This window comes from Meles meles, chromosome 3 (assembly GCF_922984935.1).
Source record: "Meles meles chromosome 3, mMelMel3.1 paternal haplotype, whole genome shotgun sequence".
Taxonomy (NCBI): Eukaryota; Metazoa; Chordata; class Mammalia; order Carnivora; family Mustelidae; genus Meles; species Meles meles.
In genome coordinates, this window is record NC_060068.1 from 34,297,494 (window position 1) to 34,310,000 (window position 12,507).

Consider the following 12,507-nt stretch of genomic DNA (forward strand, 5'->3'; position numbering starts at 1 on the left):
AGGGATGATTTATACAAGCCATCAACAAGAACAAACTATCGTCTCTGGTTGCAACATCTTTGATTAAAGTGCTTATACCATTTAATTACAGATTGTTTGCAACACAGCAACAGAATGGTTACAAACGGGTTTTCTTACTGTGAAAGCAACAGACACATTCAGAAGTGAGAGAATTAGAGTGGTTATGGAACAGGCGGTATTCTGTGAGCACTAGCCTCCCTCTCTCAGCCCCTCCTCAGTTGCAGATTCAAGAAGCCCAGGCTTGGACTGCCCTGTCCGCCCTGTCCTCCCCATCCTCACTCCTGCCCCACCTGACAGAATGTCTGCTGTCCTCGCTCTGAACTTGGAGCCGATCAGGTTTCCAGTGAAAATCAACTATAGGTCAGCTTACTATTATAGTCATTAAAAAAAGAAAAAGCTAAGACCATTAGGCAAGACATTCTGGACTGCTGGTGTGATCCTGGTGGAGGAAGAGCAGTAGAAGGCCATTGGGCCTCCGCATCCTCCCAGCAAGGACTCTTCATCCACCCACAGGAGCCAGCAGACGCTTCGCCGACATCGGCAGCCACACACATGGGCCTCCCCCTCCCATCACCTGCGCTACTGCCCTGGATGGCTTGGTGCATCCCCACCCCAGATTCTGGAAGAAGAATGCAAAGAAACTGGCCCTGAGAGGGGCCCCGCTGTTCTACACTAGCTCAACACAACCAGGAGACAAGAAGGGGGACGGGACTGGGGGCAGAAGCCGTCACAACGGGTGCTTTGAATACTGGATGGTGTCCAGCGCCGCCCCGATGTCATAGTTCTTGGTCTGCAGGAGCCTGGTGAGCCAGCCACCTTCATCAGAGAAGCCCATGGACAGCATCTGGGACAGGGACTCGATGAGCCGGGGGTCAGCCTCTGCCAGGAAGAGGATGGAAGCCATGAGGGGAGCAGCCAGCCAGCCAGCGCCCAAGGGACCAGCCCTTCCACGGGCCCTCTGCCCAGCATAGCAACCCTCCCAGACGGCCAGACAAGCTCTTTCCAGAAAAGGCCAGAAGGTGAGGATTTTGAGCAGCTCTGCAAGGCTGTATGGTCTAACTCCCTTCTGCCATTACAGCAGAACACCTCAGAGTCTGTGAACAGAAGGCTGCGGCTGTGCTCCACGGCAACTTCTGTCCCGAATACTGACATGTGACCTTCTTCCAGTTTTCACATCTTGACCTCTTCCCAACCATTATCCAAATGAAAAAATCAGGGCACCTGCCTAGGGGCTCAGTCGGTTTAGTGTCTGCCTTCAGCTCAGGTCATGATCTCAGGGCCCAGGGATCGAGGCCCACATTGGGTTCCCTGCATAGCAGGGAGCCTGCTTCTCCCTTTGCCCCTCACCCTCCCCCTGCTCATACTCTCTAATAAATTAAAAAAAAATTTTTTTAAAAAACAACAGTTCTTGGCCTAAGTGATAACTTGCTGCCCCTGCTCCAAGGCAGAGATTAGTTCAGTAGCCCAAAGAGCCAAATGTGGCCACAGGTGGGTTTTCACCAGTTTTACTTTTTAATGTTATTGTGAGAGTAACGAGCCTGAGCAAGGGATCAGCTGTCCCCTGCTACTTAGCTGTGCTCTAGGCTGGCAGTCCCCACAGGGCCTTACTGCCGTGCACACACCACCTCTCCACGTTGCTGGGTATCCTGCCTGGCTCCAAAGGGACCCTGACCATGGACCCCACCCAGAGGTCGACACCTTCCTCGGGGAAACTGGAGGTGGCTTCTAAGTCCGACGGCCTTCGTGATTCTGGGTCCAGACGCTAAAAGGAGGGGAGGGTATGTTCAGAGAGAAAGAGGCAGAAACAGAACTGCTTGAAGCCACTTGCCTGGTGGCAGATGTGGGTACAACGCAGCTTCCTTCAGTCCCGTGGGCCCTTCCTGAGAAGAGTCTAGAGAGCCTGGCCCTTCGGATTCAGGCATCTGTAGAGACTGGAGTTCCCCTGTAGACGGGTCCACTTCCTTTGAAGACAAATGAGTCCAGTCTTCGTCTCCTCCCGAGCAGTTATCCGACTCCATCTGCTCCTGGAACAGAAACCCCATGAGCACACAGGACACCCGCACCAAGGCCACATGCCTCCAGCCTCCACTCCTGCAAATGGTAAGGAATGTTCATGCAACGGGTTTACAGAACAACACAAATGCCCCAGACGGCCCTCCGCCAGGAACGCTGCCTGGTGGGCTGTGTGCGGGCCGGGGGTTGAGGTGGGAAGCACTTGCCTCGGGCGGCCCAGACTCCAGGGCGACCTTGTCCATCTGCTCTGCCAAGGACTGCGCCGCGCCCTCCGGGTCCCCGTCCGGTTTGCTGGGGTCTGAAGAGCAGCTGCTCGGCTGAGAGCTGCACTTCTCTTCGGTGCTGGAGCTGCCTGGAGAGACGGGGGTGAGGCGGCTTCTTTTCCCCCCGTGTTCCACATCAATATCCACTTCAATGCCTGCAGAGACCGAGGAGGAAGCAAACACCTGTGAGGTCTCTGGAGGGCCTCCTGGCTGGGGACACAGCGTAGTGGGGAGGGGACCCAGCATACTGGGTGGGGGGTGGCACAGGATCACACAGCCACAGCAGGACCAAGGCACAAGGCCAGCCCTCCGCCGCCACAAGGCAGATGGCCGTTCATCTGACCTTCAGGATCCCCAAGGGCTAACTGCTGCCAATACCCTGGCCCCAAACCTTGGCTCCCAGCACATGTCTGCTGACTTGTGCACCTTACTGGCCCTTCCTCTTCTTCCAAGTTAATGCAACCTTAATCTCAGCGAACATCCCAGGTCAGCACTGGAGCCAGAAAGCCCATAAAGAGCCCCTGTTTGCCCTGTGTGGTCAGGGGGCTAGAAACAGGGAGCCACATACCAGACGTGGCCAGAAAGCCCCAGCCAGAGCACCCAGGACCACACAAAGCCTCACACGTTGGGTGGGTGGGGGGGTCGGTGGCGCAGTGACAGGAAACCCAAGAATCCTGCTTGGCCTTGTGGGAAGCCCACTAGGAGGGAAGCCTGGGCCGGCCAGCAGGTCGCCTGCAGTCCCTCACAAGGGTGCACGTGCCCACTGAAGGGACTGGGGATAGAGTCACTGGTGCTGTTTCTAATTAATTTATCAGACGACCACATGCCCCCAGCTTAGACTCCAACCATTCCAGAAGGCTCAAGCAAAGATTCCTGGCCCCACCACACAGCCCACGCATTCCCCAACGACAGCTTTCACTCCACGCCACCTTTTCTGATGGCTCGAGTTCACTGCTTCTTGTTCTAGATCAACACTTAGCTCCCCTTCCCTTGTCCTTTCAGAAACTCTTCAGTGAAAACCACACTCAGCGTTCAAGTGAACGCCACTACATACGGCTTTGCTCTGCCCTCATACGTGAGCGTTTCAGCAGGGAATGGCGCTCAAGGCTGAGAAGCCAGTTCTGTTCAGACGTTCACAGTCACTGGTTGATGCACAGTCTTCCTGTGTTGGCCCCTGGAACTCTCGAGTTCTTACAGTAACCCGGAACATTTCCAGAGCCTCCCGTTCTCCAGAGGGTTCTGGGCCAGAACAATGAGGTCTGGAGTGGAATCTTTTCTGGTCACTGTCCAGGGCACTTGGAGTCCCTTTTAATCTAGAGGTTAATGTCCTCTGGGCCAAGATGGTCTTATATCCTTTGTTCATTTCCTTCCTTCAATTTTGTCTGCTCTCTTCACAGAATCCCTGTTAGCTGTCCTACCCTGGGCCTCCGGGAATTAATCCTCCATTCTTCTCACCTTTTCTCTCTTCTCACCTCTATTTTGTTTCTGGATTATTTCCTTGAAGTGACCTTAAAATCTAAGCCTTTTTTTAAAGTTCTTTATTCTGGCTATTTTTCTTCTTAATTTCTAAAAAAAAAAAAATCTTCTTGAACTATTTCTTATCTGTTCTTAAGATACCATTTGTATCTTGTTCTTTTTTCAAGGATGGAAAAGCTAGACGTTGACATTCTCTCTCCTGTAAAGCCCATCCCCAAGTTCCTTCTCATCCATATGCAGGAAGTGCCCAAAAGGCTGGAGACCATGGCCTTTGGACCCTGGCGAGGCCCTCTCAGAGGGGCCAGGGCCATCACTCGTCTCCCTCTGGAGGGTGGCTGAGTGCCTGGCCAGGCAGCGGGATCCCAGGTGGCAGAGCTGTGGGACCTGGCTCTGGCCTGTCCAGCCTCTACTGAGCAGGGACGCCCCAGCCAGACCCACTGCCCATTCACAGGGCCCAATTTCAGGCTGGTGCATCACCCTGCCCTGTGTCCCTAGGGCTGAAGCTTCCCTGGGTCAAATGCTCCAGCAACAAAGCATCAGGTCTCATGCGTGGGGGGGGGGGGGGGGGGGGGGGGCGCAAGGACCAGCAGCTGGCTGACCAGCCAGTGATCTCCACGTGATCCTGAAGAGTGGCCTTCAACCACCCACACCACCCCCTATCCGGTTCCTTGGCCTTTCCTGACCGGCCCCAGGACCCCTGAGCAGGCACGTGGGTTTCTGATGCCTCCACGCTGCTGGTCACCACCCTCAAACTCTTTTCCTACCATTCAGAGTGTGAGGTCGTCTTACCTTCTCCTCTAGCACTCTTTCCCCCTTTTCTTTGCCCATGTTGCTTTATACTCCTGTGTTTAATCCCTTTACTGCTACTTTGGTACAGCGTGAGGAGCAAAGAGAGATAAAAGTGGGCTTAGCTACCAGTACCCTCATCTGAATATTTAAGTCCTTTTTCTCCTTCTATCCTCCCCCAACTTTTCATCATGAACAGTTCAAGCATGAGTGTCTGAGTGGCTCAGTCAGTTGAGCTTTTGGGCTCTTAGTTTCAACTCAGATCGTGATCTCAGGGTCGTGAGCTGGAGCCCTGTGTCAGGCTCTGCACTCACTGGGACGTCTGCTTGAGATTCTCTCTCCCTCTGCCCCTCCCCCACACATGCTCTAAATAAATTTTTTTTTTAATAAATCTTAAAAAAAAAAAAAAGGTTCAAGCAAACAGAAAAGTTGGAAGGACATACAATAAACACCCATACGCAGTCTCGGTTTTCTATGCGGACAAATGACAGGACTTTCGTAAATGAACCAGAGAGATTCTAGAACCCCAATTTCTCCAACAGATGATAACCTGAGACCTAGGGGGCTTACAGACTGTACCACTGGTTGTGGCCTGCTTCCCCCCGAGCCTGTGAAGGGGAGGGTCTTCTGAAGGCCCTGGGACAAGGAAAGGACCTGAGATTTTGGGTTGCAGAGGTCAGTGACTGCAAACTCGGGCCAGGAGCAGTCCCAGGCCTCAGGGGAGGACCTGCTCAGCTGGCTCTCAGGGCACCTACCAAACAAGGCCTTGGGGCTGTGCTTTAAAATTGCTGAGTCACTCATATAGTCTGCTCTCTGGGAGGTGTTCCTGGCTGTCCCTCCAGGCCCCTGCTCTGGGAACAGTCCCTTCTAGGCTATTAGCATAGAAGTCATCCTAGCTGTCAGGACCTCCTAAGAAGGAAAATACCCAGAATTCTATAGAGTTTAATCAATTCCGCAAGCGGTTCTCCTCAACTGAAACCACTCAGATGTATAGGTACGTGTACGAGAGCTCCAGGCTCCTCCCTAGTGGGTACACAGCAACTCCCATCCGCTCTGAAGACCTGAAAAGGCCTTTACCCTTATCCTACACCGCCTCTGAGCGTGGCCAAAATTATTCCCCTCTGTCCCAAGTGGGGAATCCGGGTCAAGTTCTGAAACAGGCCACATGCTCAGATGGGCCTTGGGATGGACAGCAAGTGGAACTCAAAGTCCCTGGCAAGCCTTTGAAACACACAGCTCCCAGGCCTGACCCATGACCAATTTGCCAGAATCCAGAAGGTAGACCTGGGACTCTGCAGCTTCAAGGTTCCCTACCTGGACCTAGACGGGTTTGGGACTCCCCAGCTTGTCTGATTTGTTCTTTTAGCTAAAGACTTTGTTCTTCAGAATAATTTGACAAGTTTCCATACGCCAAAACATACCAAAAAAACAAACAAAACACCCCATGTTGGTGATTCAGAGGCTCAGCCAGCCTTGGCTGAACCACTGGCCGTTTACCGGCTTCCAAAGAGAAGCTTCCCGTCCCCCTAAATCATAGCTCCCATCATGGCATCTCGAGCGGCAGCTGGGCTTCAGCACCAGCTTGTCTCCTGATGAGAACCTGGTCACAACCCCTCTGCTACCCTGCTAGAACGCATTAAAAACATTCGTTCTTTTCCTTGCTCTCCAGAGCCTTTAACTACCAGTGCAAAACTGCAGTCCACACAGTTTTACGGAGGAGCAACACCAGGAGGTCCTCACTGAGCAGCATCTCAGCCTGAAGGAGGGGGAGCTGAAATGTCCTCAAGCTGGGGGCAAGAACAGGCCTGCCTCCCCTTCCCATCAGCATCCACTCACACGTGGACACTCGCTGCCATGGCAGTCACAAAGCGGAGCACGCCTCACGGGTCCACTGCACCCTTGAACCAGAAGTCCCAGTCCTAGTGGACTCCCACTGCCGCAGGGCCCAGCCCTGCAGCAGAGGCTACTGGGATCATCCCAACCTAACACTTGTGGATTCCACTTCACTCCACAAGGAAAGTTCCAGGAAGTGTCAGGGAATTCAACTTCTGAGTGGCCTGTGGTACAGTGCACGGCAAAGGCTGGCGTGAGGCGACCAATGCTGGCCAACCCTCAGGGCCCGGCACTCACCATTCCTCCAGTGACCTGGGTGGTGACAAGCAACCCACCAGCCACCCCCTCACCAAGTAAAACACTGCTGCCTCAAAGGACAGAGGCCACCACTTACCCAGAGGGCTCAGGGCAGCCGCCACACTCTCCCCTACGTTTTTAAGGAAATTCACACTGGGATCCTCCGAGGACGGACCAGCAGCTTCAGTTTTCAAAAAAACAAACAAACAAAAAAAAACAAAAAATGTTCAAAGCAGACTTCAATACCTGTTAACGATCCTATCATCTTCCTCACAGGTGCCCCCCATCCCTGGGGCTCTTGTCCCTCTGGCAGCCTTCCCGAACTCTCTCCTGCTCTGGGCTCCTGTGTGACCCTGGTGCTCAGCCCGTGGGGGATTTGCTACATGCACTTTACAGTACTAACCACGTTCTTGCTCAAACCCCGTCAGGGTCAAACATCCCCACCTTTGTTCCAAAGAAAGAACGCCAGAAGACAGTAAGTTAATAAGATCAGAATAAAACCAGAATCCAGAATTCTGGAACACAAGCCGGATGTTAAGCTCTTCACTTCATGACTGTGCTCCAGAATAGTTGAGCAGGTGCCCCTGGCTGCCTCAGTCAGTACAGCACACAACTCTCAGAGCTCAGGGTTGGGAGTTCAAACCCCACACTGGGTATAGAGCTCACTTTAAAAAACAGAAGCCTTGGGGCACCTGGGTGGCTCAGTGGGTTAAAGCCTCTGCCTTCGGCTCAGGTCATGATCCCAGGACCTGGGATCGAGCCCTGCATCGGGCTTTCTGCTCAGCAGGGAGCCTGCTTCCTCCTCTTTCTCTGCCTGCCTCTCTGCCTACTTGTGATCTCTATCTGTCAAATAAATAAAATTAAAAAAAAAAAAAAAACAGAAGGTTTGATGAGGGTGCAGTTTAGGGCTGAGCACTCAGCTAGTGCAGGCAAATGAGCAGCCTTGGGCACTTTATGTGTACAAGGAAGAGAAAGGGGACGCTCGCCACTCCCCAGGGCTCTGTGAGCTAAGGGGCACCACCACAGCCATGCAGGACTGCAGGATGTGGGGAAGGCCCCCAGGCCGCCAGCCAGCCACCTCCCCTGTCCGAAGCCAGCAGATGCAAGCCTCACCTGGTTCTGCCGCAGAGCTGGGCCGGGCATCCCCTGCCCGGGTAGGGCGTGGGCTCCAGTTCCCCGGTGGGCCCATCTCCCAGCCGGGCCACCTAAAGTGCCCGTGTTTCAGCTTCCGCAGCCAGCGGCCGTGAGAAAAGCCCTGGGGGCGGGGAGGAACAGAGGGGCTGAGTGACACCAGAGCAGAGGACTCCCCACCTCCAGCTCCTGGCCCTCTGAGCCCCCCACCCCGCCTACAGGGCAGCCCCACTCACCTCAGGGAAGGGCCCAAAGGCGGCGGGGAGAACCAGCTTGCTGTGCTCCCGGTGCAGGCCCTTCCCCTCACAGGCGGCGCACAGGTCGTAGTCCGGGCAGACGCTGCACTTGTAGCGGGTCCCTACCACCGGCCCATTGCAACCGTCGCAGATCACGTTAGGGTGCACCAGGCCGTGGGGCGCCTCTTGAGCACACAGGGGGCGGTGGTCCCGCCGACATTCCTTCTTCTCTGCAGGAAGGGCAGAGAGCCAAAAGGTGGGACCCCATAGTTCCCGCTCATCCCTACTGGGGGGAGCTTTCAGTCAGCGGGCCCCTGGCCCTGTTCTCCAGACACGGGGTCCGTGTGCAACCCAGCTGTTCAAGTGACAACAGCAAGGGGACCCAAGAAACTGCCATGAGGCTCGCAGTCCTGTGCCTGGTACCCAGTACAGGGAGCCGGGGTAAGCAAGAAGCCGCAGGGAGTGCTGCCCACCCCCCCCATTAAAATAAGCCCCACTGCATCCTCAAAGCCGCCCCTGGCACTTGGCTGGGTGAAGAGTGAACCCAGAGATCCCCAGGCCCAACCCCCGTGGGACTCCTCTCTCAGGCCAAGCACAGAGAGGATGGAGTATAGCTCTGAAAGAATCCCAGGACCTTCCCTGCTCCTCGGAGGGGATTCCTCAAGAACCTCAAGCAGGTTTTATTCAGCAAGAAGCACCTGGCTTCGGGGAGACCCCAGAACAAGGCTTTACCTTTAATGTAAATACGGAAGATGTCATCCTTCACATAGGACAGTGCCATGGTCAGTTCCTCGTCACTGGAAAAGGCCACCAAGTCTCCATCCTCATCTAGATTGTTTACAAGACAGCATGTGAGCACCAGAGGCTTTTCAGTTGGACCCAACCTGCTGAGAAGGGTGCAGGCTGGTACTAGAGGGGCATCTGCAGGCCTAGGAACTGAGGCACACCTGAGTGAGCCAGTGCCCGGCGGGGCGGAGGCCGGACTGCCCACTCACTGTGACACTGCCTGGAAGGTCAGCTCTCCGACATGGGCCCTGGGTTCCCACGGGAGACAGAACATGTGCCAGTGAATGGGGGTTGCTGGGGGCGGGGGGGGGGGGGGGGGTGGGGGTGGTCCTGCAGCTGCCACTCTGCCTCTGAGCCAGCGGCCCCTTAAGCAGGCACTGCCTCGGTCCATGTCTGGCCAGGCCAAGACCCATCTTCAACTGTAGCAGACCCCCACCCGTGATGGATTCCTGGGGGCCCAGCCCCTCCAAAGGTCTTGGGCCTTTGGCTTTTGAGGAAAGACAAGAAGAGGAGTCCACCTGCCTGCTTCCGCCGCCAATAAGGCTACAGGATTTGTAATGTACTCTCTGATTTTTAGTTTAGCAAAGGGTGCTGAAGTCCCACCATGCAGGCCAAACCACCCCCAGCACCTGCCAGGCTGGGCCAGCTCTGTGGGCCCAGGATGCAACATCCCCCATAAGAACAAGGCCAGCGTCAAAACGTGATAACCCAAACCCCCACCAGCTAAGGAGCGGACGAACAAAACGTGATTATGTGCGTAGAATGGCCTGTTATTCAGCACAAAAAGGAATGAAGTCCAGACACAAGCAACAACACCCCTAAACCTCGGAAGTGTTACGCTGAGTACAAGCCGGTTACAAAAGAAGAGGAAAATATAGAGTTCCCTGTCTACAGGAAAACGTCCAGAATAAGGAAATCCATCGAGAAAAACATTAGCGGTGCTTAGAGCGGAAGAGGAGGAGAGCTACCTCTGCCTTAGCTAAACCTGAGGTCCTTTCTCAGGTGATGTAAAGGCTCTAGAACTGTTGCCGGGCAATGGGGGAGTTACACAGGAAGTGGATTAGAGCTCCATGAAGTTGTCACAAAAACAAGCCAGGAACGGAGCAGGCCAGCTGGCAGCGCTCCTAGGGAGGGCCCGGCGCTGCCCCTCCCAGGGGCCGGCCTTGGCTGCCCGCACCCTCCCGGCCGGGCCCGGCTCCCCCGCCCCCACCCCCAGCTGCCAGGGCCCACAGCAGCGCCGCAAGAGACGGAGCGCGTTCCTGGGCATCTCTGCCGACGCTGCTGCAGGACAGCCCGACTGGGTCTCCCTGCCCACGGCCGGCGGGAGAACTTCCGCACCCAGGCCGGCCTCTGGCGCTCCGGGGCCACTCCCGCCTGCTCCTCCCCGCCGCCGACACCGCCCCCGGCTCAGCCGCCCCGCCTGCACTCGCCCCCGGGCTGGTGGGCCCGCCTCCCCCGCCAGCCCTTCCTCCGCGGCCGGCCGGCTCTTCCCGGGCCCCAGGCAGCCTCGACTCGGCCGCAGCAATCGGTCAGCATAACCCGAGTGCCCGCCGCCGGCAGGCGAGGACGCCCCAGCGCGCCCGGGCCCAGAACCGCGACGTCACGGCAGGAAGGGGGGGGAGGGGCCGGCGCCCCCGGGTCTCCGGCCCCGACCCCCGCCGGGAGTGCCACCCCCACGCCCACCCCGCGGGCGCCCCCAAGCCGGAGGAGCAGAGGCAGCCACCCGCCCCGCCCCGCCCCGTGCTGTCCGGCCAGCCGGCGTCACGGCTCCCCGCAGCCCCCCGAGGGCGCCCGGTCCGCTCACCGCGGTAGTGCGTCTGGAAGCCGCCGGGCCGCAGCACCGGGAACAGGGCAGCCACCCGGCTCAGCAGCCGCTCGCAGGGCCCGGGCCCGGCCGCGCCCTCCGCCTCCGCCTCTGCGCCGAAGCAGAAGCTGAAGCGGCGGATCTCGCGGGCCGCGTCCTCCTTGCCCAGAAGGTAGGCCTTCACGGTGAGCGACGCCATTACTGCCAGTCGGGCGGCCGGGGACGAGCAGGGCAGCGACGGCGGAGGGCGCGCGCTTTTATAAGGATTGCGGGAAGCCCCGCCCCGGCCGGCCTCCTGGGGGCGGGGTCTCTGTACCCCGCCCCTCCGCGCCGGCCCGCGCGAGCCGCCCTGCAGAGGCCCCGAGCCGCTGCCCCCTCCCGTGTGTCGCCCCCCACCCCCGCTATCCCCTCACGGTGTCCCGCACCCCCTTACAGCCCACCCCCTCCTCACTGTCCTCAGTGCCCCCGGGACCCCAAGAGGCCGGCCCGGGACTCCGACCTCTAGGGTTGGGCTCCGACCTCCTCACCTGCGGGAAAACACCAGCGGTGGTCCCGCCCCAGAACCCTCCCAGGCCTGGGCTTGACGGTGACTCAGCAAAGCAGAACAAAGGCCGCGGGGGTTGCCCAGCTCAGCGGCCCGAAGCCCCAGGCCAGAACTAACTGGCTCCCGAGGTCCTGTGCGGGACACTTCACTCTTCACAGCCTCCTATCCACTGGAAGAAGTTGGCTTCCAGGTGGCAGCCTGCTCCAGCGCCTCCAGCATCTTCCATGATGGCCCCTTACTGAGTGAGGGACATACCCCCAGCCAGGCCTGAGCCTCAGAGGAGCTCCCAGTGGGTAAGGCTGAGAGGTGCCTGAGGAGCATGGGGTCTCCTACCCCCACCTGGCCCTGGTGCCTCAGTGGTCCTCAGGTGTTCACTATAACCCAAGAGACTCCCCAAGGGCAGCCCGACCCCTGCCGGTCAGCACAGAGTTCAGTTCCACAGGTGGTGCCGAAAGGGCTGGCGTGGCCTCTGGCCTGTTGGCCACATGGGCATCCCAGGAGTCAGACCAACAGCGGTCCAGCTAATAACCAAGAAACACGGTTTTATGGAACCAAACCCACCAGTTCACAAGGTCTGGAGGAAGGTGGGGGGAGGGTCTTCCAAGGAGGTGGGCAAGAAGGGTAAGTCACCTTATGCAGTCTCCCAAGTAGGGTCCTGTGAGTAGAAGGCAGACTTGCTGAGTCATGTCCTCTCCTGGTGGGGTTTGGGGGAGCAGGCAAAACTTCAAGGGATAGGAAACCCGGAAGGGAACGGTGAGTGGACTTGGCTGTCAGGTGTGAAGATGATTTGCTTATGGGAACACAGCAGGGACCTGTCCACTGGTGTAGATGGTCCTCCAAGGAGCTCCAGAGTAGGCATACCCCTTTAAAAAGGACATACCCTCTCAGGCCCCTCCCCACACCCCTGTTGTGAGCCTGGGAAGGGCACCTGATGCCCACTGCCCCAGGGTCAGAGGATGGACAAGGGGCAGTTCTGGGCAGAGGCTGCCGGGGCCCACAGGTGTCCCAGGGCAGCCTTGACCCAGAGCTCAGCTTCCCACTCCCCCCAAGTTTCAGTGGCCTCATCGGAGTGAGTGGGGGTGCAGAAGGAAAGCCCTGGGAACCTCGGGTCTCAGGAAGGGCTCGAGGTGCAAGCCCTGTCCAAATAAGCAGGGGAAACAGACACTTGCTGCCAGAACCTCCTTTGCTTTCTGACCCTTTGGCCCCACTGGGGACTGTGGTGGGTTTTCGAGGAGGGATGGAGAGCTTAGGGGGAAAGAAGGTGGCAGGAAATGGCCCCAGGGAAGCCAACCTGGAGGCCCCCACCCCTGGAGAGTC

The 12,507-nt window shown here is 57.4% G+C and overlaps 1 protein-coding gene across 1 annotated transcript; it reads right to left on the reverse strand.

Moving 5' to 3' along the window:
- Positions 1–58: 58 nt before the first annotated feature.
- On the reverse strand, positions 59–10,884 carry SQSTM1 (sequestosome 1). The gene is made up of 8 exons (XM_045999653.1): positions 10,647–10,884; positions 8,789–8,884; positions 8,057–8,286; positions 7,803–7,944; positions 6,787–6,870; positions 2,241–2,452; positions 1,850–2,045; positions 59–900 (listed from the first exon to the last, which is right to left on the reverse strand). Exons 1-8 carry the CDS (start codon positions 10,843–10,845, stop codon positions 749–751), a joined length of 1,311 nt encoding a protein of 436 aa, XP_045855609.1. The 5' UTR covers positions 10,846–10,884; the 3' UTR covers positions 59–748.
- Between the last annotated feature and the right edge of the window lie 1,623 nt (positions 10,885–12,507).

Excerpts from the sequence above, each read along its gene's own strand:
- SQSTM1 (XM_045999653.1), bottom strand. The coding sequence starts at position 10,845 with ATGGCGTCGCTCACCGTGAAGGCCTACCTTCTGGGCAAGGAGGACGCG. Across the intron at positions 6,871-7,802 it reads CAGCTCTGCGGCAGAACCAG|CTGCTGGTCCGTCCTCGGAG; the intron begins GTGAGGCTTGCA and ends TGAAAACTGAAG. Across the intron at positions 2,046-2,240 it reads TGGAGTCTGGGCCGCCCGAG|GAGCAGATGGAGTCGGATAA; the intron begins GCAAGTGCTTCC and ends TTTCTGTTCCAG.